Source organism: Platalea leucorodia (genome assembly GCF_965183815.1).
Source record: "Platalea leucorodia genome assembly, chromosome: 4".
Classification (NCBI taxonomy): Eukaryota; Metazoa; Chordata; class Aves; order Pelecaniformes; family Threskiornithidae; genus Platalea; species Platalea leucorodia.
In genome coordinates, this window is record NC_138826.1 from 91112016 (window position 1) to 91139686 (window position 27671).

Here is a 27671-nt window from a genome sequence, read left to right on the forward strand (position 1 = left end):
TAAAAATTGTTAGCACCAAGCAATACAATTAGTCAACTATACTGTAAAAAGACTATCTTATCAATGTAAGGAAAGTGCTAATTACATATTTTTGCTATTTGTTAGATAAATATTCAGGATTTTTTACCATTCAAACAAGAGCACTTAATATCACACATACAAGTTTTGCATATTCAGAACACAGAAAATACAAGTCGGTCATTGATCTCTGTCTTCACAAAATAGAAAATCCACCTCTTTCAAGGGTGCCATGTGAATAATAAGGTCTCAACATGAGAAGAAATGCAGACACTTGCTCTTCAGCCCAAAGTCAGATGCCCTCCAAACAGTGTGAACCTAATGGGTTTTCATCCAGCTCTGTGAAAGAAGCAGCATCCTACCGACGGGGTCGAACCCCACTACTCATCTCAGTGGCCAAGGCTAGACTCCTTCTGCAGAAGTAGGAGGAGAAGGAATTGTTGCCACCTCAGCAGCATGCAATCCCGGGAAAACAAAGGGGATTCCCATTGTCATTGTCTTCATCTGCAGCTGATCATCACCAGCACTAGCAAGGCAGTAGCTTGCGCAGTTATCTCCACAGCGGGCAATGTCACAACCCGACCAACAGCACAAACTACTACCTCAGCCAGGGCCCTGGTGCACACCCGACCCCTTCTGAAGGGGGGAAACAAGCAGACAGACAACGCAGCAACAGTAAATGAAATTAGAGGGAAAAACAGCAGAAAGATAAAAGGGCTCTGGGGTCTTTTGATGATCCTCTTGTCTCCTTTATCTGCTGCAGACATCAACCAGACTCCTCTCGCCTGACTGTGAAAAGCAAAGGGAAACCCCGCCCAGCTCCCTCCCCAGCTTTGCCCTTTTCCTTGCATGACCTGAAACCGACGGGAAGAGCTTCATTTATCAGCTACATTACAGACCCCAGCTGGTACAGTAAAGATCACGTTTAATTTCAAACAGCCACAGTTCCGCAAGCCTATAACAGATGGGGAGGGGAGGGGAGGGGAAGGGAAGGAGGGCGGGAGGGAAGAAAGGAGCGAAACGGGAGGGTGGGGGGGACACAGAGCAGGCAGACACCCCCCCACACACCCCGACCCCCCCACCCGCTCCAGCCGCCCTCCTCGCCCACCCTCCGCAGGAACGGCGGCGGCACAGGACCTGCCCGCACCGCCCCTCCCTGCGGCACGGCCGCCCCGCCGGCCCCGGCCCCGGCCCCGCCGGCGGGCAGCCCGCGGACGAAGGGGGTGCGGGGCGGGGAGGGAAGGCGGCAGCCGCCGGCAGCCCGCCCTGCCCGCCCGCCGCTGACCTCCCGCCGCCCCCGCCCCGGCGGGGAGCCCCCGCCGCCGAGGAGGGAGCCGACCCCCCAGGCGAGGGCGTCGGGGCGCAGCCCGGAGGGTCGGGGAGGGGGAAGCGCTCGCCTTGCCGAGGCCGCAGACAAAGGAGGCGCCGGGCGGGCGCCGCGGCCCCGCTCCCGCCGCGGCTCCGTCCCTCGCCGCCGCCGCCGCCGCCTGTGTGTCCGGCTGAACCATAGAGATCATTTAAGGCGGGGGGAGAGAGGGGCTCATCCGCTGCCCACGTGACTGGACATGTCACTCACCCGGCCGGCGCCATCTTGAAGAGGGAGGGGGAACGCGGCCCCCAGCTAGCATTCAAGATGGCGCGGGACGGCGGGAGGCCGCTATTCACAGACGGGCGCTGCGCCACTCCGCTGCGGCTCTCCCTTCGGTTCCCGCCGGACTGCGCAGGAGGGTGTTACGCTCGTCCGGGGGGATGCCGGGAGGGGGAGAATCTCCCGCTCTCGATCCGGGACTCCGTAACAGCCGCGGGAAACGCCGCGGCCGCAGCGGGGCCCACGGGACGTGCAGGCGGGGCGGGGCGAGGGGGAACGGGCGCCCTTCAGCTGGGGCTTTGTCACTGGAGGCGCGGTCTGAGAGAGGCGCAGCAGCGGGGACGGACCTCCCGCCCCTTTAAGGCGGTGGCGGGTGGTGTGGGCGCTCGGTAGGGCGGGACAGGTTCCGGCGGCCGCGGCGCTGACCGGAGCCACGGCCAGGGGGCAGGGCCGGGCCGGAGAAGGCGCCGAAAGCTGCAGGGTGGCACCGAAATGGCAGCCTGCTTTCCGCTCACATGTGTCTTTCAGTCACAGGAGCCAAGAGGCAGCTCGCACCCGCTCTTCCGTCCGTGCAGCGCGACGGCCTCCGACCGAGCGCCGGGCAGCGCGGCTGGGCGCGGGCCTCCTGGCGACGTGCTGGGCAAAAAAGAGGGCACTGGCTTTAGAAGTACAAAGTAAACACTGCATTCTTTGGTTCTGGGCTTTAACTTCTAAACTTAATCCGTTTTTGCACTCTACAGGTTGGTTTTTTTTTTTTTTAATACAAATACAAAACCTGGAAGCTCTTTTATTTCTAAATGGAAGTAGACCCGAGGATGACAACTCCGTACCAGAAACTGACCTCAAAGAGACTGTGAACCTGATTACAAATTCACAAAAGTTACTAACATTTTTCTCAAGTTTGTTTTGGCCTTCACCAACAGCAGATCTTACAAACAAATCTGTCGAAAAAACCAGCTACCAATACACCAGAAGAATTAGTCTGCAAGAGTTAAAAAAAATGTCAGTTCAGTTTACAAAGACCGTATTAACATCGGTGATGCAGAATATGGAAATAACCCAGCTTGCAGCCAGACCTCAAATGAAACACAATAGTCTTGGAGTTTCCAGTGCAAAACTATCTACAACATGGGTTGCGAATAAAATGCAATGCCTTTAGTGACAACGTGGGACAAATTTGTAGTTGAGAAAGTCACACTAGAAAGCAGCCAAAACATGGCCTTATTAAGGAAGAGACAAAGATAAAATACTTCATGATCGTGTAGTTCCCTGTTTTTAAAGTTGCTACCTATATTAAGCATTGGGTGCAATTAGATCACTGATTGCTTGTTTTAAAAAGATATTTAAACAAGTGACATTCTGTTGGAGAAAATGTGCCAAGAGTTTCTGTATGCTTATAAAGTACATATGTTTTTGATACTGACTGAAAAGTTAAAAGAACATTCTACAGCTGAGAAAATGGAAGCATCCAGTAACTCACAAGTCCTTTCCTTCTGGTTCTGGAAGGGACTGCTTGATCTCCTTCAGACCACTTTCTCCCAATTCCTGTTTTCCTCTGTAAAGCTGTGTAATACTATTTCTCACAAGGACAGTAAGACTTAATTGTTCTGCTAGTTGAGGTCAAGTCAGGAGAGGCAAAGTATTTCAGAGAGATGGATGCACTAAGGAAATGTACGCTCCATTCCTACTCAGTTAAGTTGGCATACATGTGAAAACCCAATTCTGAAAAAGAAACACAATCTAAAATTGGGAAACTTTAAGTGTTTATAAAAAAAAAGTGCAAAAGCTAAATCTTTTCATACCTTTTTGCCTATCACAAATTTCAGATAGATTTATTTAAACTAAGATTATATTACAAAAGGTATTAATAGTGGAAAAAATCCTCCATGTTTAGAATATTGAAGTTTTTAGTTAATTCTGGGTTAATTTTTATCTTTTTTTTTTTTTTTTAACCTGTGCTCCTTTCTGTTCTAAGGCCACTTCAACTATACAATATAAAGAAACTTTTACACAAGACTATCAGTATTTCATGTCTCAATTACTTGTTTTCCTGAATTAAAGTCTCTTTTATATTAACTAACAGACTGAAATCCATCTTAACATCGTGAGTACATTTAGAAAGTTTCTTGGACAAGGACTTTGCAATTTCTGTATGAGGAAAATCAGCACTTCTGGGTGAAAGTAAAATGTAAATTTAAACCACATCATTGGGATTAATTTAATTATTTATAAGATGGGGCAGATCAACAACAGTAGAATACTTTTTCCTCTGGAAAGTTTGGTAGGTTTATTAATTGAAATATTTGTAGTCTATCGTGTATAGGCAGAAATTGTTATTTTTAAATTGTCATCAGATATCACTAAAAACTAACGGCAGATATTCAGCATACATCACAATTTATTATATGGCAATTCAGAACATCTACACTGATATTTTCTTTTTGGATTTGCATTTATCTAAAAACTGGAAGTCTAAGAAGTTATTAAAGTAGATCCTGGAAAGCAACGAAAAAGAAACTAAAAGGTTAGGAAATGTGCAAGGCTGCAGAGGGATGCAGGTACCAATCTGCAAGCTTCCAGACCCTGGTGTTTGCTGGAGCCACCCAGCTTGCTGATTCCCTCACGCTGTCCCACACCCTGTAACGCAAAGCTCTGAAAGAGTCTGAGGATCGGTGCCCTCAGTTACTCTCAGTAATTCACGTCATCTTTACCGAGAATGTGAATGTGCAACGACTTTCAAAGAAGTCATGCTTACTAGCAAACATTTTTTCTTTTTCCTCAGAGATGAGAAATTCAAATGTCAAAAATTAGCATTCAGGCACCAACTTGTAACTATCAGAACCAATTGTAACCTTGCTGACCTGAAACAATTGGGTAGAAAGCAGCAGTTAAATGTTATATAAAAAACAAACAGAAAAATTCTCTGATAAGGAGTGTACAAAAGCATAGCAGGGCTGGAAATATTTAGTTCAGTTTATTGAGTTCATGAAAACAATGTCATGTACTCATCCAAATTGGGGAATCTATGGAAAACCAAGGCAGATCAGTAGCAAGGAGAATTTAAGGTTCAAAGAGAGCTCTTTTCTGCACCAACTGTTGAGCTCTTAAGTCTTCATCTAATCATTTAGACTAACGCTATGACTACAAGAAAGTCTTAGCATGTTGTCCCTCACAGAGACAGGATACAAACAAATAAATATTGAATATGATCTCCACCAGGTGAAAAAACCAGCCAAGCCTCAGAGTAGGCCCCTGCAAAGGACATGTAAAAAACCGCAAACAAAAACCCACAAAGAAAATGCTCTTAAGGGAGCTCAGAAAAACTATAGCACCATCAACACATTGCAATAGCAAAGTCAGTTGCATTTACTGTGGCTGGCTGAGCCACTGACAGATACTCATCTTACCCATTTTGAGATGTCTAAAGTAAACTGAAAAAAACCCCAAACCCACAAAACACCAGATGCCGAAGCCTATGCTCCCATAGCAAGAACTGTCACTTCCACATAGCAACTGACGTGACCTCTTTTAGGGTGGAATGGATCTCCTGCTAGGCCTGTTTGTCTACCCTAACTGCTAATGAAAGCCAGGCTAGTTCAGCTTGGGGTAGACCTCAAAATTTTAGTTACCTAAATCTCAGAAGAGGAATCCAACTTGTGGCTCTCAAAGCAAATACTCCATACTGCCTCTCATAAGTTTGATTACGGGACGAATGATTTCTGTCAAAAGTGACTTGTTTTTAATAATGATTTAAATAAACAGGGAACTATGTTTGAAACCTTATTTTGCATCTGTATTTATCTCTCCTAAAAGATTATTTTTATTACTTCATTAGCAATCATTTAAATGTTTGTTTGTAATTAAATATAGTCACTGCACTAAGACTGGCAACCTTTTATAACTAGGGAATACATTTTACATAATTAACAATTCTATAGCTTATTAGATGCTAAATGGTTACATTTTATTTTATCAGAAAATGGTTGAGTGCATTTTTTTCTTGATTATTTAACACTTCATTAGTTTCCATACAGCTCTGTTTGGATGCAAAGTAGAATAATATGAAAAACGACATTCGAAATAATTATTTCTGAGACTGATCTGTTTTAAATGTATTAGATACATTCATGAAATACATCTTGTTAACAAAGAGGATAGAACTGATTGTTTCTGGCTGGCACTGCCTTCAGCTTTTACATACAGTAGATTTCACCTTCACAGATCTATCCTATGTATGGAAGGGGAAAAAAACCCAAGCTTTTTCAATTCCTAATCTGTTTCCAAGTTTGAACTAGTTGTTTGAATTGAGCTGGTTAAAGTGAAATGGACCTGCAAGAAGCAGCTACTGCTATCAGACTGTGGTTTAGCACTTGAAAAACTTGCTTCCTGATTCCTACTCTATAGAGAGGAAGAGTTTTGTGCTACTTCATTCATCAGCTCAGTGCATTCTCTTTAAGACTTTGGCAACACATAACTGCTTAAAATTTTAAGAGATTATAGTGCATAGAACTATAACGGAGGTTATTGATTTCGTAATTTAAGAGAAAATATTTATTTAAATGTCTTTTCTAAAATAAATGTTTATCTTCCCCCGTTTGTTCTAGGGCAGTACGATGTGCAGACTCTGGGGCTCATGTTAGTGGTAAGGTAGTACCGTATTATGCTACAACACCAAGCCCTGAGGCATGAACAGATGTTCGGTAAGTAGATCTGCAAGTAATAGTTGTGATCTACTCCAGAAACCAGTTCTTTGTAGACATACATGCCAGCAGTACTATGCGCATAATATTCCTGTCCCCTTCCATGTTTTCTCACGTTGATCAAAACCAGACTGCTCTCCGTGCTTTTTAAAGGTCCTCTGGTGGTGGCAATCCAGTTTTGGCTGCCATTTTTCTATGGAGCCTCTCAGTCCCTCCCCTCACGGCTAGGCATTAGTCTGTGATGTGATAGGGGAAAGAAGTGTCAGTCTTCTAGCATGGAAGCCAGAAACATAAGCAATTCCTTGGCAACTTTAATAGTTCCAAGTAAGAAATAGTTAACATTAAAAACAACAGACCGGGCGATGTCAAGTTTCAAGTTTCCAATAGTCTCTCAGCCTCACCAGCCTCTGCAGTCTTGAAGCTGTCAACTTCGGAAATATCACTGGTCATGGAGACTCATGCCAAGTCTAAGGCAGATACTCTGCACACAGAGAGCAACAGTTATGATTCCAGTTTGAAGATCAGGGTCTTCAATAACAAAACTGTAAAGATGCCAGACAGACACCTGACTTAAAAGGGATTTTCTTTCTTATTTATCTATTGGCAATCCCTTGTGAAAACAAAACAGACCAAAAAACCCTCAACGACATTAAACTGACAGGCAGTATGGGCTGAAGCCTTTGAGTATGTTTCAACACGGCAGTATTTTTGATTGAAGAAAAAGATCGTAGCTGTATTTATCTCGTCTTTTGTGTAAGGAACATGCTTCAGGTGAAAAGAGGATTATGGTGCTGACAAAGGAGATCTCTTAAGAAGTTCTTAAGGATATGATCGCATGTGGACCACCAGTGGGAATAAACGTGTTAACATGGAGAGAAAAGCGTATCATACCGATTTTAAAAATAAGCTTATCTGAGAACTCTAAACATAGATTATAAAGGAAATTCAAGCAATGAACACTCTCATCTCTTGCTAATGAAATGCTACAGTTCGCATAGTAAACACACAGGTATCATCCTTTTTATCAAATCTGTTTCATAATCAAGACATGAATGCTTAAATAAGGACCTCAGAAATACAAGGATCAGTTTTTAGCGTGTTACTGTCTAACTGATAGGACACAAGGACTAGTACATTCTGAATCAGAAAAGTGGACGGTAACTAATGCATTGTAATACTTCTGTTTGATGCATTCTACAATGCAACACAAACCCCCTATTCTGTTGGTAATACCGCTCACTACTATTTTTATTGCAGGAATTCCATCCTGTCTTTAATATACACCTAATTCTTTAAGACGTAACATACATTGTTAGTTGAAATCTTTTAAAACAGTGTGATTAGAGATCAGATGTTTGATACATAACTGAAAAATAAAGATTGGTTTAAATAAAGTTTTGACTGTATGCTTTAAAGACAATTATACAATCATTGTATAGATTAAATGCTACAAAATTATGGATTATGCATAGAAATGTATTAGTTTAAAAAGCTGATATAAACTTTTAATTTTTAATTGCTTACAAGATGTTAAGACCATTAAGGTTTGTTTTATACTTCTATTATTAGAAACTGTTGCAAAACATGTTTTCAGATCTAGTTCTTGATGCTGTTCGTGACAGCTGTTTGCACTGACAGCCATTTTAACACTGGAGTGATTTTCTAAGGAAAACCATCAAAACTTTTGAAATTCAAGTCTCCTACTCAAGAGAGCTGGCAAAATTAAATGGAAAAAGCTGACTGCTGCTTAAACAGCAGCATCTTACAGTCATGTTGATGAACTGCATCCTGGTTTTTGGGAGACTATTTCGCCATTAGCATACTTGTAATACATCTTGTCGATTTGCTACCGATTTAGTAAGCACGCTCTCTTATCCTTATATTGTATTCAGAGAAGCTACATGTAGAATCCCAACCTGCACGCTCTTACCCTGATCAACTAATACTTGCTTTTAGGGTCCTGTCTACTTGGCTAGACTTTGTTTCCCTGGTTTGCTGTTGAAAGTCACGTGAAACAGTGTCCAAAGCCAAGTATTAAAACCAAGATTTAGCAAACAGTTCTTATCCCCATCCACAAGATCTGTCACTTTTTCACAGAAAGAAATTAGATTGGGTTTATGTGACTTAATCATAGCAAATACTTATCAGTTGTTATGCACATTGTGGATATCTTGCTGATGCTAACAACAGATTTTAATTTTTACTTGTCAGAAAATAAAAGAATCAACGGCAGGCCAGTTGATCTATAATTTCCATCTTCTCCTCCATTTTGTCCTTAAAAAGTTAAAGCACTGTTTTTGCTTTTTTTTCAGTCATCTGGTACTTCTCTTGTTTTCCATTAGTTTTCAAAGATGATCTTAAAAATGTTGAAGTTTCTCAGATTAGTTCTTTAAATACCAGGAAGAAATTCTACAGGCCCAGTCAATTTGACAACATCGAACTATTTTCTATCCTGTTTTTCTAGGTAAGCTTCTTCAATCTTTGTCACTCATATCAATTGCACAAGCAATTCACTGGCAGTTGATTTTTGACTTTTTGGATCAGTCATCACTATAACAAACCAAAAAATTCAACACACAAATTGTGAATCTGAACCAAACACATGATCACTTGGCAAGTCAATAGCCATCCTCTTTTAAGTACTCAGCACTTTTGTCAGTGCAAATCTTCTACCACTTATGTATTTATTCTCTGTCCGTTGACAGTTGTGCCTCATCTACTTTCATCCCTATCTGTTAACATTGTTCTTTGGTGGTATCTGAATTTCCACCTTCTCCTCCTTGTGTTTGAAGTCAATGAAATTCCTAATTTAACTGAGCTGGTCTCTGTCTTATTACAGCTAGTCTCCGTCACCCGCACTGGGATACACTTTCAGTCAATGCCTTTGCATCTCCAAGGAACTGTCTTATCTCCTCAGTTCCTCTCTTACCTCAGACTTGTCTTCTGTGAGATCTTACCTATCCATTTTCTGAAGTCTGCCTTCTTGAAGTCCAGTAATTTTTATTTTGATGTCCTCCCTCCACCCTAAGAATCATGAATCTTTAATTTCACTACCTTTCTTACACAAGTTGTCTTAAACCATCAAATTTTTTTCATCACTTGCTGCTGATGTAGTCATTCTTGATCCCAGCAGCTGGTTCCTAGAGTGTAACATTGTCCTGAATTAGACAGCAGTCAGATACTTTGAAGATGACATAAATCTGAACACTACAGCTCAGCTATGAAACAAGATTTACATTTGATGAGTTCTTAAAATATGACAAAGTGTGCTTATATGCTGGTGCACAAGCCCTGCTGAAGCTCTCTGTTTGAGCTGCTCTTTCCTGAGACTTGGTATAAACTAAATACTGCACAGACCTTACTCACTAAATCTGTTCATAACCCGCAGCCAGGAAAAACTGTCCGTATCCGGTTAGCCTTGTAATAGACAGAGTTATTTAGTAAGCTGCAGGAATCAGTGAGGTCTCAAACAGTTTACATCCCTACCTAAGGATTTTTACCTAAAGATGCTAGAGATGAAAATTCTGAATCTCACCTGCATGTGCAAACGCTAATCATTAAGAATGTTTTTTTGTACCAAACCAGGCTCATAATGAGCACCACACATTATCATAGAATATTTTATTGATAAAAACTGGAAGACATTCCTGAGAATTCTTAATGCAACACAATCTCAGTTCACTAAGCTAAAGGGGGAGGAAAAAATGTTACTCACTAGTACCGCACAAGTCACATTTTCACAGCTGACTCCTTCACAACACTGTACACATACTATGCACATGTACACAAACAATAATGTTTTGTGATACTCCCCTTACTCCTTGAAAAGTGACCTTGAGAGCAATGACAGAATGAAAGATCAGAACAGATCGACAGAAAATACACATAGTATATTTTATTTTCTGAAATTTCTGCATCCCTGGAAACTAGGGGCATTTCTGCTAATGATAATTTAGAAGATGTTGTAGGAGATGCCTGCCCACATAGGAAATCAGTAGCAAGCTGCAATTTTGAGGTGAACAACTAGTGAAAGACACAGAACTGAGCTGTACAGAAACGGATGAGGATAAAACATGCTTTTTTCCCCCCATAACCAGTAGTATCCTGAACTTCTAAATGAATTTCTGTAGAATACACTGACGACTAGTACTTGCGTTTGCCATGTGCTGCGGAAAAGAAAGGCATTAACCTCACTAAAAATATCTCGGCTGAAGAGTTCAAGGCCAGCTATGAGAAGGTTTGCGATTTGGCAAGAAGAAACAACTCAACCTGGGTGAAAAAAAAAACAAAAAAACAAAAATAAAACCAAAACCACCATCTGCAGAATACGATGATAAACTACTGAATTTTCACAGACGTACTCCTACTTGCTCTTGCAAATAACTAACAGTGACCGTGTATTTCATGTGGCCTAATGTCCAGTAACATTCCACAGTTCACCAATAAAACAGGGAGAAAAGCAGGCACATGTACAAGGGAACAAAATGGATGTCCGGTTAGATAAACATCTCTGATGATAAGCAAATAACTACTGTAGGTTACTTCTAAGGATAAGACTTTTTATAACAAGTTTCCAGCTTGAGGCATCTGTTCCTTTTTCTTAATCAGAGTTACTATGTAATCTGAAATCCTTGTGTACATTAAGGCAATGGTCATGGCATTGAGACATACAAGTTTTCCCAAGTAATCCAAATCTTTATATAAACCTTCTAATAATCTGTAAGACCCTCACATTTTCTCTTTGGATTCCCAATCCATGTCTTTTTTTAAAGTTGGGGAGAAGAAGAAGATTGTGGTTGCATTCAATAAGCCACTAATGCTTATCTTCTAACTTCCAGGTAAACATATTGCTGTACAGTCAGCTATGCCCCTTTTCTAGCTGATTTCAGTGACACAATGCAGACCCCAATCCTGAAAATGTCCACGTGTTTTACTTCTCATGGCTAAGCAACCCTACAGACTTAAAAAGAACTTGGACATGGGTCTACTCAATAGGTAACGTTAAATTAAATTAAATTTCTTCAGGAACAAGATTTATCTTGCTATAAACATGTAAAAATGTGAAATTTAAATATTCAAAAATGCTGTTTGCATCAAAGAAGCCCTAAGAATATTTAGCAAAAAGTACAAATAGAAAAAAGAAACTGATCCTTCAAGTTGGAAGGAATATTCGAGTGCTGGACAAGAAGGCACAGTAAAGGGAGTAATTCTTATTCACAGACAAAATGAGTCAATGAAAAGCCTCTTTTCTAAACTAAGTAGCTTTGTTTTTAGTTCTTAAACTATTTATATAAGATACAAGAAAGCGGTTTGAATATGGTCAGTCTCAGCTTGCATATCCAAAACATGCCTTGAATAGCACAGATATCATTCATTTTGTAAGAGGAAAGGAAGGAAAATTAGCTCATTGGTCGTTTATTTCCAAACCTTTTGAAGATTAATGTCCATAGGTGGTAAAGTATTCTAAGCTCTAGAGTCAGAAAAGACTTATACATCTCCTTTTTAAAATACAGATAAAGCTGAAGATTTGCTTCATTGGACAGAAGGCATCTGTGTTATCACTGAAAAACCTATTAGAAACTAATTATAAACAAACTCACCCACAGTTCGGTCTGCACACCTCTTTCCAGAAATTCTGGTTAAGATAATATATTCTAAACCAAATTAATACCCTTCTTTTCTGTCCTATACTTTGTTTCTTTAATGACCTCATAGACCTTGACTTATCTTCCACTAATTAGGAGAGCAGTTGCCAGGTTTTCACTTTCAGAGTACGGATCATGTTGTTAATCTGTATGTGGGACCCAGTTCCACATTTTACTGGAACAGCTCTTCCAAAAAAGCTATTTTGACATAAATTCTATTAACGGGAAGCATTTGCTTCCTTAACGTAAACTGCGTGTTCTCTAAAAACTATCCACGCTTGACGATTAAGTTTCATGTAACTTTGGTCACAGAGAAATGTGCAAGATCTTGAAGCCTCTTTAATATTTACTGTACTTTGAAGCAGAAAGCTTTTAAAAAGGACCATAAACTGGGACCTTATGGGAGCAAGCTGTTCAAAGCTGTGCTTGCGTAACATTATTCACGCAGGGTATTTCTAACCCTGACCAGTTCAGCACACCTTCAGCTTGAAGCTCCTACAACTTCTACATCTATACACATGTACCAATCAATGTCCCTTTAGCCAGGAAAGTGTAAAGGAAGCAGATATAATACCATTTCTTATGCAGGATAATCTCTTTTAATATCTACAAAAGACTTTAAGGAACAAAACCCTAAAGGTAAGCTCTGAAATTCTGAAATCCATAGAAAGGCACCTGTCTCTCTCTTTTTTCTTTTTTTTCTTTTTTTTTTTACATTTGGCCTTTGTGCTTTCACATCACAGGTTAAAATAAGTGAATACACGTGAAACATTATTGAAATCATAATTAATTAAATAAGAGTTTACGTGCTAAGTCACAAACTTTAAAAACAATACTATTGAAAGTGTTTTGCTTCAATTGTGTATTACGTGAAACAATTTCGCATTTACTTAATGACAAATTTTACTGCACTTCTAAATGAGTAACTATCTTCAAAAATACACTTCTCATGGTTTTATATCAGACACAGTTTATAATTAAAAGATAAGAACAATTTGGGTTGAAAAGACATTACAAAACAAAGCACTTAAAATTATTGAACAAAATATTACAGCCAAGTATTTCAGATATTTGAAATCACCTTTCTTGGGTCATGATTCAAAGACTGTGATACCTGCCAAGAAGGTCAAAAGAGGCTAACAACCCTCAAATATGTTTTTTTTTTTTTAAAGCAAGGCTGCAACTACAGTAATGGATAGAGCTGAGTAGAACAAACATCTCAAAACAAATACATTAGGAAGTGAGGTATGGTAGTGTTGAAGTGCTACAGTGGATTTCTGCATATTCAAACTTATTTCAGGTCAACTACTTTGAAGTTTGAGATCAGCAGACTTTTGGCTGCGTGCTGCAATCTTTTGTCATATGACCCTTTCTTAGATGTCCAATGGCCACAGAGAAGATACATTCAATTAAGCAAAAACTAACAACGTGATCAGATATGAATGAGCATATCTGGCAATTTAGAAGGCAAACTGTAAGTAAAAATGCAAGCATACAACTTATTCATAATAAATACATTTTCAAGCATTTAACATTATCAATATTTTAAAAAGAATTTAAATAATAAATGCAACTATTTTATACAGAACTGTACCATTTATTATACACACAAGTATATCAGTTCCCTTTGTTTACAAAGGCTGGTTACAGTTATATGGAATGTTACAGTACCATCTTGCATAAAATTTTAGTACAATTCGTACTTCAAAAAAAGGGTGCAAAACACCAGCCTAATAAATCTGACTGAATTGAAATATTTTTAATTACATCATTAACACATACACAACAAGCTGTACATAAGCCCACTTTTCAATCACCACTTCAAGATACTGTAGCAAGTACATTAGATTATAAATGATTCCAACTATTCAGTTAAATTTATTAAAGGTTTGCACTGCTACTCGCTCTGGAACCTTTGAGATATAGCCTGTATTCATGAGTTACTGAGCTCTTGTTAGTACAGTTAAAAGGCAGTCAGCACGGGTTGCCAAAGTACTAGTCACAAGAGATTTCCTCAGAGAAACTTCACCCGGGAACAAACATTTTTGGATACTTTTTTTCCTTCAAAAATAAAAAACAGTTTTATGGGGTCAAGACTCTCCATTCTGTACCTTGGATGCTGGTGGATGCATGAAGTCCTTAAAGGGAACCAGTGCCTCTTTCAGAGCAGAGCACACTTCCGAGGATGAGCAGGTGATACATTCTACTAGAGTCGGGTACAAGGCAATAACTTGTGCCCATGTGTTAGCATCAACTGCAATGGAGAAAAGAACAGACTGAATTACTTACTACTGTCCACATTCTTAAAATAGATTTTGTCAATGCCTGTATAAATAAGGGCACATTCAGGTGCTATATAGACACTATGGCATCTGTACGGGTCTCTCGGATATGATGTAGGACTTTTGCAGGAGAGCCATGCTCTTTTTTTTGCAGCAGCTGGAAGCCAGATGGGATAGTCATGAAATGGTGCTACACACCTGTGTTTCTACATATGAGTCATTCGCTGTGTTTTCTGGATGAAGAACTGACAAATTGAAGATACTACTTTTATTAAATCCATAACACGCATACGTTTTCTGCCTGCTTTTCTCAGCTATTGAGAGAAGATTGAATTGCATGCACATTTCACTTTTGGAAATTTGTCAGCAATGAGGCCTTCTATTAATTTTGAATCATTCCAGATTATAAGAGAAAGCAGAGGGAGAAACACTGGACCAAGGCCCAAAAATATCCATGGTAAAGTTTGTTAGTCTAACAAGTTAAATTAAATGAATCTTATTTATTATGTCACTTCCTTGCTTACCTCTGTTTTAGCTCTGTTTTCAAAAGAGAACAAAACCCTGATTTCAGACAATGTTAATCATTTTCTTAAAGAAATAAAATTATTAAAAGCTAGAAGAAGTGGGAGTAAAGAGATTCTCTAATTTGTCCAGTGGTTCTCTTTGTAAGAAAGTACGCAGGAGGTTTGGCAATCACTGCCATACATGGCCCAGGTGAAGGATTTCTCCCGTTGCAGGAAGAGGGATGTGGGGAACAGTCCAGCTGAGTTGGCTACTCTACCCCTCTAAGAGAAAGGCCCACCAAAGTAGCACTTCAGTTGCCTTCAGGGCTTGCCAAAAGGCTTTATGTATCCTGGCATAGTTCTGTCCTCAGCCTTTTGCCATCAGCCTGGGAAACCACATTATCATAAATCTGGCTGCTCACTGATGCTGCAAGTGAAGCATTGCCTCTTTCAGAAAACCCACCTGCCTGTGTTTTTCTGGAAAGGCTGGTTGGTTTGTTTGTTTCAGGATTGAAAAGGTTTTTTCTGTTCCTCATAGTATCAAAAGCAGGGAGGTAGAGGGAAATGTTGTACATGCAATTCTGCCAGAGTTGCAGAGTCCAATACAGCTGGCTTAACTAAGACTCCTGACTGTTTTCTGGTGGGAACTCTCTTTGCATACAGTAGGTGCAGCTTACAGGAGGATCAAGATGCGTGACTATAAATGAAGTTGAGGTCTTCCATTTAATTCAGCCCTTTAAATACATCTATCAACCATTTACTTGGGCATCAATGAGCTAAGACATCTTTCTGAATACGGGGCACAGGAGGTACTCGAGCAGAAAGGGAGTGAAAGCAAGACTGCAAGTTTAAGTATCTAACAGCCTGCCCATTCCTTTAACTTGTACACCTCTTTAATTGCAGAGTGCACCTATGTGAACATGATTCATAGCAACCTAGAAAGGCATCATGAGAAGAAAAAGGATCTAGCAAGGCTACATATATTTAAGAATTCTATTAAAATTCTGTGGAAGGTTTTTTGTTTGTTTGTTTTTAGAAGACACCGAGCTCTATCTAATAAAAGACACCATAAATCGAAGTTTTCTATTTTAATAAACATATCTAAGGACCTTATACTTTTAGGTATACTGGAAAAACTTTGTGCCGTTTTTTTTCAGTCTACCTGCCACCTACATATACACAGAATTACAAAACACTGAATCTTACAGATTACACTTTTCTTTCAAATTTGTGTGAAAATCACTACAGGAAAGAATAAATATTTCTTTATGGCGGATACAATGTTATCTTGTTTAGAACCATGTTGTTTAACAATAACTTACCATTTTCAGGTTGAGTTTTTTTAAGTGAATCTATGAGAGTACTGACAGCTTTTAAAACAAATATGATTTCTGTTACTTGTTGCCTACAAAGGGAAAAATGCAAACAGTCAACTACTCATTTTTGTCTCAAGAATATAGGTTTTCTTTGAAACTTACACAACATTAAAAAAAACCCGCAGTGGAAACAGCTGCAATGAAGCCTACCAAAAAAAGGGTATTTAGGAGATTAAGGTTACCATTTGTCTTTAACTTTCCCACCATCATTGCTGTTGTCTCAGCTAGGATAGCTTTAAATTTGATACTGGAAACAGTAACAGCATACACATCTCAATCTGAAAATATTCATGTACGTGATTAACTGTAACATAAAAATAATCAATTTCATCATTCATGATCAAAGCCTTCAGAAGTTAAGTGAAATTTAAATAAGTTCTCATTTTAGAGAATTTCCTGGTACTTTCTGTTTCAAGAACAATTACTTCAGCAATGATTCACGATGTTGCTGTTTGGATATTTTATCTTATTTTCGAGGAGACCCTCCACCTCTCAATTTACAAACTATACATAGATCTACCGGGAATAAAGGGAAATCAGATTTCAGAAATATTATGTTACAGATATCAGAAACATTGTTTCAGTAACTGAAAATGTTAGTTACTAAGTCACATTCCTATTGCCTATGTAACAGCACTGAATACGATCATTATTATTTAAGGCTTTTTCAACAAAAAATGGGTATCAACATTTTCTTTGAAATGTCTTCCCCACAAACATTACCCTGGCTTTAAAATTCACCCACCGACCCACAATATTTTTTTAATGATTCAGTGATATTTTGAATGCAACCTTCTTCTCATAAAGTACTGGTAATACCTTTCATTTCCTGAAGACAAGGTACGTACCGTGGCAGAGGACATTTGCCACTCAATCTCTCATCTTCTATGTAGCGATGCAATACATCCTGAGACCTTTTCAAGAGCACAGAAAGTGCCATTCTAGAGATGTAGCCTTCCTGAGGAGTTGTGACTTTATTACTGAATGAAAACTGGAGCAGTGTTTCAAAACACACCTTAGAAAACTCCTCTCTCATTCGAATATCTATTTCGGCTTCTGTCAAAGTAAAATGTTGTATTTAATTGTGCAGCATGCATGCCAATACACTAAATATTGCATTTCAATCAGTTTATTACATTTTGAAAAAAGATTATTGCTCCTCTAGTATTAAAAAAGATTAGCAGTGATATGAACAAATATTAAGAATACATTCTAAGAAAAGGTGGCTGTGCAATAATCACAATAGTTCCAAAAATAAAAAATAAAATATGCAACATATTCGGTAACGTTTTACCTACTTGACATTTCTTTAATAATAAAGTCTGTGAAATCAATTAAAAAAAACCCAGCAACCCCAGTTCTACATCATAAGTACCAATATTTGGTACTGTACAGTCCAAATATTTTTCTCTGTAATGGTTTATATCCATTTTTTTCATCTTTCCCAAAAAACTGTAAATGTTTTTTCTTAGAGGCAGAGAAAGTATCTGGTTAGGTACACCATATAGTTACGCTAAGTTAATTTAGTTTGTAAGAACAGGATATTATGTCTGTCTTAGAATTTCCTGAAATTATTGTTAGAACTATTTCAGCTGGCACAACACAAAACAACTACATAGAAAGTATAAATATAAAGTAACACAAGTACAATATTATATCTGATACTGACCAACAAGTAAGGAAATAATTTTTTAAAAATTGCAAGGAATGCTCAGCACCTTCCATGAAATAAAACATAGTTTATAAAAACAAGCTGGATAACAGTCTATACGGAATACATGCCATGGAACTTCCAAGTCTTTATCAGAATAAGTATTCTCAATGTTTTCATTACTTTCTAGTAGATTTAAACACCGTATCTTTTGTCATTCAGGTACCATACCTGTAAAGGAGGATGACTGAGAATGTATTGAGCCTTTATTGAGCATAGTCATTATTTGACCAACAAATTCCTTAGGAATAAAATTAGCATATGGCAGTATCTCTGTGCTGATAAGCTGTACCACCTAAAATAAAATATATTTATATTGGTTTTCTGAATATTAAAGTTGTAATTCTAGTATGAAGAAGACAGAAACATTAAACAAGAGACATGCCTAATGAAACTTCACAAAATCTTCCAATGCTAGCTTTTAAAATTTGCAGATACGTCCAAAAATTGTGGTCTTGGGTGTAACATTAGACTTGAAATAATATACTTTTTTTCCCCATTTTTGTCAGAGTTTCTGAAGCAGTTATCACTCAGATTTCCACTGACATTTGAAGTATATTCTTCAAATCGAATTTATGGTTTTGAAAAGAGAAGGTCTAACATTAGGAATCTCCCTCTCCCTCCACCCAGTTCAATACCCTCGCTATGACAGTAACACATATATCACATGCTTACAATGTGACATTTGGAAAGCAGAACAAGTGAGTTCATTATCTAAACAAGCTTAAGGCAACACGTATTAACTGAAATGCTTTCTATCCATGGTCTTGATGCTCCCGTTCAGGAACAAAGTGGGTTTAGACCTCCATAAATGAATGCATTAGATCTGAGAGTTCTGCTCACTGCAGACAGAACCGCTCCCACTTTTCATCCAGAAATCCTTGTGTGCCGGCTGCCACTCTGGAGAGATGACAGGCGATCAAACCCACAGATATTGCCATGTCTTCTCTGCAACTCCTTTTTCTGTGTACCCCTCATCCCTGGCCTGCCGCATCTCTTTGTCCTGGAGTGAAGGGGGACCAGTCCCTCTTCATTCCAAGTATCATCTCTTAATTTTCTTCAGCCTTATCCAACCAAACATGATCTCTTTTACAATTACACTGGTCTCTGTACTGCACAAACAAGACATAATTTCTTCATTTATGCACAAGCTTTTCAGTATTGAGAACACATCTGGAGGGCAACGATGTCATTGCTGACTGAACGCCCCCCCTCAACACAGAAAGCACTCACTTTAGGTTTAATTGTCAGCTTCCTCCATGGTTTACAATTACCTGTGTAATTGCTTGGCAATAACATTAAGTAAGAATCAGATAATGGGTTAGAGGCAGAAACACATTCTGGTTTAGCCACTCTATGCTGTTTTGAACTTGAGTGGACAAGAAGTAGTTTTTGGCATGCCGCTTCCTGCTTTTTGCATAACTCCGAAGCAGCTGAGTTCTGAGCCTATGAATTTCCTGTCTTGTTTTCAAAAAGGAAAACAATATCACAGAAAAAATAATGAACGGGTAACCTTTAAAAAAAAATTATTTCAGAACCAACTGCAATCTGTGAATGTCTCTATCTCGTTAGGTTCGACAGTATAGTTGTTATAGTCTCCTTACCTCAACATCAATACTCTCATTCTTCTGAAATTCTTGAATTGAGAGATTATCAGGAGGTGTACTAAAAATAAACATACTACGTTATACTTTTAAATTCACAAGTGTAAGGAGATAAGTATGGGAAAACGCATTACGTTTAAAGTCATTACATGCATCAAGTTGGCACTATTATATGGTACTGTTCAACATTTTCGAATAAAATCTTATGAATAATGATGATAAAAATGATTCAAAGGAAAAAAGTAGTAAAACACTAAAGTTGAAGAGTTAAAACTGATGGACCTAATTAAGGACTTGCACCACCAACACCATTTTTGTTATGCATCTCAAAGTAATCTCTCTTGTTTTATATGTGCAAAAGTCACAGTATCTGTTTAGATGAGTCTATGAAGGTAGCATCAGGGGATCACAGTTTATTACGTTTTACTTTTTATCTCACTTTGCAAGATAAGAGACTTTTGATTTTCAGCAGTGCATCTGTAAAAAAATTAATTTTAATTTTACATTTTCTTCTGCATTAATGAAACACACTTTTCATTAATGGGACATTTGTCTTTTTCCTTGATAACTGAAATGATATATTTGTTCTCATTCTTAATGAATTTTATGAAGAGACAAACCGATTTTACAAACAATAATATTGAAGAAATTCAGAGCTTTCTGCAGTTCTTCCATTGTATATAAAAATTTATTTACAGATGAAATGTCCAGAAGTGATTCAACCGTGAAAATTACCAAATACTTCACAAGATCCTACCTTACCTGCTTGTCGATTTGGAAATCTTGTATCATTTGACTGGAAATTTTATGCTAACCATCAGTATGCAGTTTTCTCTGGTGAAGTTTTACCTCATTTATTGAGACCTTCCTTGCACTTACTGGCCTACCCGTTCAGTGAATTCAAATTCCTTTCCTTTGCTGGATTCTGCATCTGCTGAGTTGTTGGGCCAAGTTTCTCAGCAGGACAGAAAAAGTAAAGGCCTCCTACTTCGACAGCGATCAATTCCTTCAGCTGATGTGCCTACATCAGTGTTTTAGTTTGGATCAGACATGGGCTTTTCAAGTTAAACTTTTAGACTTCCCTGTTTATAAACCTTGGTTCACGTCTGGTCTTAGGGTGCACAGAACTGGATTCATTTTTGATGAAACTAAACCAAAAAATGTACTCCAAGCTCTCACAGATGCTTGCATGACAGGAAGCCAGACTAAAGCTACTCTGAAATAAAACACCTAAAGTGAGCCCTCTGCGGGTGACGGGTCCTCATCATGAACTGTTTTGCTTTACAGATCTGCTTCTACTGCGCTTTGGGGGAGCGGGGTGGGGGGTAATCAAAGAAGGTACTTCACACAAATAGATAAACTCTGAAATACCTTGCTTATAATCCCATAGTCATAGGATTGCCTGCTAAAATCTACACAGTTTCAACATACAGTTAGGAAAATTATTAGAAGAAAAATCAATTATGAGCCAATGTCAACCTGTGGTACAAGAACTTTCTGAGCTACTTAAACGGGGAGGCTGAAGGAGCATATCACAAAAACATCACTATGTGGTCACCTTTACTCTTCCTTAGGTATCCACTAATCCAACAGAAACAGCACACAGATCTAGATATGTGTCTGTTCTGACCTAGTTACGCTGGTCTCATTTTTCTGACATAGAGCAGAAGTCGGAATCCTCATGCCTATGCCTCTCTGAAATTTAAAGACAGTTGCAAAACCCACTGGATTGTGGGTTCAGTTTCTCCATAGTGTCTGATTTGCACTGAAGGTAACACGTTACTAGAGCTCATGGAATAACCAGTAGCATTAACAACAAAAATCAGAGACAAGGTGCTATATAAGGTCAATATAAATTCATACATTAAATTCTCTCATTTTCCCATAATTTTACTTTTTGCCTTTTTAAAATAACTATATAACATCTTCAAGCTGAGGAACAGTTTGGAAACGTGACCACTTGAAAGGAACGGTTAGAAATATTGGAATTAAGATTGCCTGTGGTACTTCAGCTTGCTGCTATTGTCTGCACTTTTGTGTTACGATGCATCTTAAATTAGATGATGCCTTTTTTTTTTCCCCTTCCAGAGAAAACATCTGATTAAGTACACAGGATGGTCACTACTGAGAAGGAAGGAAAACGATAGGGTCAATCTGCCACAACATTCCCTGCCTAATTTATGGCAGAATAGGCAGATGCAAGGAAAAGAGAGCTCTGGACTGAACAAAGAACCAAGCTGTTCTGTAAGCAGAGGAATCGGTGCAGTACTGTAGTGACAAGCAGACTGGCATCCTTTGGCGTATTTCCAAACTCCCTCCCCAGCCCTCAGCTTTTCCTCCACCCCACGTCCCTCCCCAGGAAACAACAGACATGTGGTGGGTAGTTCAGAGCTAAGTACGTGCTCACTGGCTGAGCAGCTGCCAAATATACGATCATGGACCTGTGCCAGCCTTGTCCTCATAAGGGTACTCGTCTGGGCCTGTCTTCTCCATCCCATAGCCAATTTTAATGAAAGGTTTAAGAACTTTGGATGCTTCTAAATCTCATTCAAATCTGGTTATTTTAGCTAACAGGGGTCCGTCCCCGCCCCGCCCCAGTGCTCCTATATGATGCTGACCAAGTCAAATAAGATTTTTCCAAGACAGACTTTTTCCCCCCTTCTTCGAGGTGCTTAGCATGAGACACCTGAAGTTCACTGTGCACACCTACAACTAATTTTCAGTTTTGACAATTATGACAGTATGTACCAATGTTCCTGCTTGAAAAATAAATATATCTCCCTTCCTCAAAGGGACTTTATGTAGATAACTTCACCACTGTCTGTGAAACACTCAAGTGTTACATGTATGACTAGAATAAAACCCCAAAAAAGAAAATATGAAATACTGTATCTATTATTGGTTTGTGTGTTAGGCAGTTAGGAAGTTTGGAGTTATATGTTGGAAAACAAAGAATAAAATAAAATATTAAGTAGCTGTTCAGTCAGTACCTTTTGTAATGTATAAAGAAGTTAACTATGCAAACCTTTAAGTAGTAATGTAACCTATTATGATGCATACAAATGCAGGTCATGTTGAAATACATGGGAAGCTTTCATTCTTCCTAATTTACAACTGACTGACTTTCTGAGCTGAGCTTTACTTTAAAGAGGTGTTAAGACCTTTCTGTCCAGTCATCCATATCTGATCTGCCATATATGCTGCAGATTAGGCTACATACTTGTTCATGTAGCAAATTACTCGCAAGTAAATAGATTTTCGTAAGTAAGGTGTCTATATGAAACATCTATCTAGGGGCCAAAAGCATGGCTGGTCTGATGCAATACAGCCAAACTGTCGCAGAAGGGTCAAGAGCCATGGAAGATAAGAGGCAGTGCGATGCAGACTGTTGCTATGAGCAGGCTTTCCTAGGTACAGAGCTCCCAGCCGCTGCCCACTGTCTAGGGAGGGCTTTAGAGCATAACAACAAAGAGCTAACAGCCACCCAGAGTCCTGCTGTGCACAGCAGCATCTTTTTGGAGAGTATTGATTTAATTCCCTCATGTGAGCACAGACTTCTGCTCTAGTAAATTATATATACACACACACACGTTTGTTGAATTTTATTTTATATAATGGCTTGACATGCTTCCATGAAAGCCTCTGGGAAAGAAGAATGTTATGAAATAATAAACAGACCAGGCTCTTACTAGAAGACAATTTTGTATAAATTAAGTTACATGAAATGTATTAATTTTTAAATGTCATTTTGATTTATAATAAAAATCAAGATTATTGAGCCTCCTCAGCTGTAGCTTGCTTTAAAAAAAAAAAAAAAAAAAAAAGCTGAAGCTTATTGCTTGGAAGCTGTTAATTCTCTATGACAGTAACATTTTCCTGGGCTCTTTTGGCTATATTTGAAATTTCTTCATGTACAAAGCTGCAGAGACCATTTCTGCTGTGCTTTGTACTTTTTGAACATCAATGAGTATCTCCTCTCATTCAGCCCCATAGCTAGCTTGAAAACCTGTTCCTGTCCAAAAGACCATGCAGAGGAGGTTCGCTATTTTAAACACAGAGATTCACAAAGCTTTAATTTAAGGGTTCTAACCACAGTGACCTCTTGCCTAACCAATGTCAACTCAGTTTCACTGGTGGAAGCAATATTAGGCTATCTACACATAAGATTTCTAGGACTACAGTGATTAGAAGAATTAGGAGTTAGATTAGAAAAATGTTTAAAATGTTGATTAAAAATCAGTGAAATAGAACGAGTTTTATCTTTGTACGCTATCCTCAGCCAGGTAGAGACTTGGAGAATGTGCATACAAAAATGAGACAATATGCACTGGGGTATTTTAATGAACAAAGCTAAAGGGCAAAACTAGCCAAATCTGCTATGCAGTGTTGCCAGGAGGACTGACTGCAATAAGACATTTTGAAGTTTTACAGAGATGCAGATATTTCATATTTAGAACCATCCCAGCAGTGCTGTCAGCTTTGAAGAATAAGGGCTTGAAGAGCAGCTACAAAAGGAAGATATTTACCTAGCTTTGTATGAAGCCTGGACAGATAATAGCATGGAACATGTAGAACATTAAATAGTGGAAAGTGTGGAGTATGAAAAGGTATACAGGAGTGAAGGAAGAAAAGTAAGTTTCTTTGTGACAAAACATTTCAGTCTCCTTGAAGCAGAGCGCTCAGGAAAAATTACAGAATGCCAGCATAAGAAAGTAAATTTTCAGTTCTAACTGTGTTCAGGTCTAACTGAATATATCTAACTGTATTCCCCTCACAAGGGGTGACATGTTGAATAATGGTAAAAATCCAGATAATGCAGTAATGCTGTTACTTTGTCTCACCGATAGCCTCCTGGGGTGTCTCTGAATTGCATTTTCCAAATTCTTGGCGCTCCAGAACCTTTTCAATCCATGCTGGTCTTCAGCAGTGCAGCCAGATTTGTACACTTCTACACCTGCTTTAATAAATCCCCTGTCCTGCATGGCATATTTGCAAGTTGGAAAGCCACCAGGGATGACTGACTCAGAGTCGCAGTACACCACAGTTATGGCCAGCAGGGTCAGTAAAACCAAGTCAAGTTTACAAGTCACTAATTTAACTCAGAGCACAGGGTGCTCTCATCTTCTTATATGTGGCTTGGTTAATTGATTTTGGTGATACAGACAAAAATCCAAGTACTACCAAAAGTTTTAAAAAACACAACTCATTCAGATTCTCCCAAACTACTCTGGAATAAGACACCACTATGGTTAACATATATTTTCTATTAGAACTATAATGAACAAAAAAATTGAAATAGCACAGTAAATTTGAAAATTCTGAATTCAATTTACTTAGAAATGGAACAACCACAAATGTAAGACACTGACTATAATGCAATTACAATCCATGAAAAGACACAATTTAGAAAACTCTAACACAAAAGGGACAGATTGCCCTATTTGCCAAGGACAGTTTCACAGCATCTTGCACAGAAGTGCAGAAGGACTTAACCAAAGGAAATCAGAAGAGAATTACCTCAACGTGGGGAACTTCCACAGCTATCTCTAGAGCCCTCCTTGCATCACAGTGAGAGAGGCACGCTTCAGGAGCATTGTGGGGAGGAGGAGGAGGAGGAGGAAGAGGATGAAGAAAAGGAGAAATGACTGCTATTACTAATTGTCCTGACTACTGGCATGAGGCAGATGTACCCCATTCTTAGCTTTAACTTTTTTTAGTACCACAAGGCTCAGGCTGATAGAGGGAACAGAAAGGCTATCTATCCTAAAGCTACTGAGGGATAGGGCTCTAACTGTAAGTAGGAGAACCATGCACTTGGGAAGACAAAGTGCTATTTAGAAAAAGATGGACATTAGGGGGGCAAAAAACCCCAACCCCAAACCAGACGTTCAATAGCCATATAACATACAAACATACAACTACCTAAGCAAAAATCATCTACTCATAACAAGCCAGGAAAGAGTAATGATAATGGCCATTTATTATAATAACAGGCCAAATTGTCCTGCTGTAGCCATATGGTTCTATAAACCACCAGGCTATTTTTAATATTTTGAATTATCATGAACCTGAAAGCTTCTAAGTGAGAGAACAGAAAAGTTTCATATCACTTTTCTGAGAACATCTTTAATTCTGATGAAAATGTTGATCCCTAAAACACATTTTGTATGTAAAATTATAGAATACACTCTGGTCTCAAAAGAGGCAAAACCAGACTTACGGAAAGACAGACAAGTTTTAGGGCATCATAAATATTCACAGAAGTACTATTTTTCCTTTACCTCCAGAGAATATTCGCCCATGTATGACAGCTGGCAAAAGCTATTAGAATTAACACCAACAGTGATTGTGTCTAGCAAGCAACATGTTAAGATGGAATTTCTATGGTTGGAACAACATTCAAGAAAAGTATAGATCACCCACTGTAAATTAAGAAAAACAGATAACATATTTGGCCAAAAAGGTCATGCAGATGATAGTGGATTATCTTGAATTACATTGAAGATCTGTGATAATCTTACTTCCCTGGATTTATGAGTGATTAATACCCAAAAACTGTAGCAGTGCCAGTCTGGGTTAGCTAAAAATGTGCACAATGGATATGTTTAATCTGTTTTGCAGATATTTAGGAATAATTCATTTACAGAAAATAGTAGTAAGTATTCTCAAAGTAACTTCTAAGTGAACATACATTCTACAATAAGCTGAAAAACCTTCATTTTAATTTTCTAAACCCAACAATCATATTGATTATAGGGTGCTAGCTGATCTGGACTGCCTGTCTCAGAATGGAAGCAGGACTACTAACTGCAGCTGAAAACAAAACCAAGCAAGATACTGCAAAGATTATTTTAAATTAAAGAAAGAGTGAAGCATCAAAAAAAAAAAAAAACAAACCCTTGGATGATTACAATGTCTTTTATGTAGTCTTGATGAGCTTTTTTATTTTCAGGTCCTCCTATTTAATAATAAAGGTTTTTCATTCAATTGTCATGTAACCCTATTGATTAAATTCCAAAACCATTCATTATTACAAACATTTTCACTAACTGATGTGTCTCTAAAATTAAGTTTCATTGGTATTTATTTTTTGTCTGTTTTGGGCAAGCTGCTATTTATTCATCATTAGTAAATACAGCTGTGTTTGGTTGCTGATTTTGTGTGTTTGAAAACTATACACACACAAATACACAGCTTATTAGTGTTAGGTACAGAAGAACTTGTCCGTTTTCTATTACAAAGAAAGATTAATTTGTAACTGAAATCGGCATACACACAGAAAATCACGGAATTAAATTCTTCATATTCCACATTGTCCTTTAATCTGAGACACTATTAGATACACTTAAACTACTCCTAAAAGATGCTTACCCACAGATGTTCACAGAAGATGGAAATTCCATACCACTCCTAAGCAATCTTCTACAATACCTAACCTTCCCTTACAGTAAAAGGTTTCCTTAATGTCTAACCTAGATTATCTTTGCTGTACTGAAATCCATTTTTACCCGTTCCCAAGGGACAATAAAAATTCTTCTCTGGAGCAATCTTTTACCGTATTCTGAAGACTTGTCATGTCTTCCTAATGGTATATTCTTTTGGTTGAACAAACTAATAGATCAGGTTGTCTAAGTCTCTGATTGTTACTATTTTTCACTTCAGGACTTTCTCAACACACCCACATCTACAGTGTTCCATTCTTGGGAGATTATGCATCTACTTATACATCTGCCTGTCTGTCTAGTTATCAATCTGACTATTTAGCTACACTTTTCATGAAGTATTATAAATAAAACATGGTTAATTATTAAGGTGCAGTCAGTTTATCTTGGGTAGAAACAAATGCAAGATAACTATGGGCTTCTACGTGAACAGCAACGTAAGAAATAATTTTCCAAAATTCATAGTAAGTGGAATATTTCAAGATGAAACTCAGGAGAAATACATATAGTTAATGGTGTTCACCTTAACTAAAAACAATTATCGTTGCAATTCTGTTCAAAGTGAAAAAAGGAACAAACTGAGTACACATCAGTAACTATCAAATCTATAGTAAACATCCTTGGGAGTCCATACAGAATTCCTTGGCCTGGTCAGAAAGGCTATGTCTTGTATTCAGAGGTCAGCTGAGCTCTTTCTTGCTCTGACATTTCACCTTATGAATGAAGTTTTTTCTACTACTTTCTAAAAGTATACTTTTCTGAAGTAGACAGACTGGTTACCTTTTTTCCTTCATTAATTAAA

General features: G+C 38.5%; 1 protein-coding gene across 11 annotated transcripts in view; it reads right to left on the bottom strand.

The window, feature by feature from the left end:
* Positions 1-2053: 2053 nt before the first annotated feature.
* MON2 (MON2 homolog, regulator of endosome-to-Golgi trafficking) overlaps positions 2054-27671 on the bottom strand; it is an 84862-nt gene continuing 59244 nt past the window's right edge. For 2 of the 11 annotated variants that reach the window (XM_082311213.1, XM_082311209.1), the window contains 6 exons: positions 19428-19488; positions 17995-18118; positions 16961-17168; positions 16059-16141; positions 14063-14205; positions 5308-6787 (listed from right to left, as the gene is read on the bottom strand). In XM_082311213.1, the coding sequence (XP_082167339.1) occupies positions 6746-6787; positions 14063-14205; positions 16059-16141; positions 16961-17168; positions 17995-18118; positions 19428-19488 (661 nt within the window). In that variant the 3' untranslated portion in view covers positions 5308-6745. The other 9 variants (XM_082311212.1, XM_082311211.1, XM_082311214.1 and 6 more) reach the window with 9 other exon arrangements.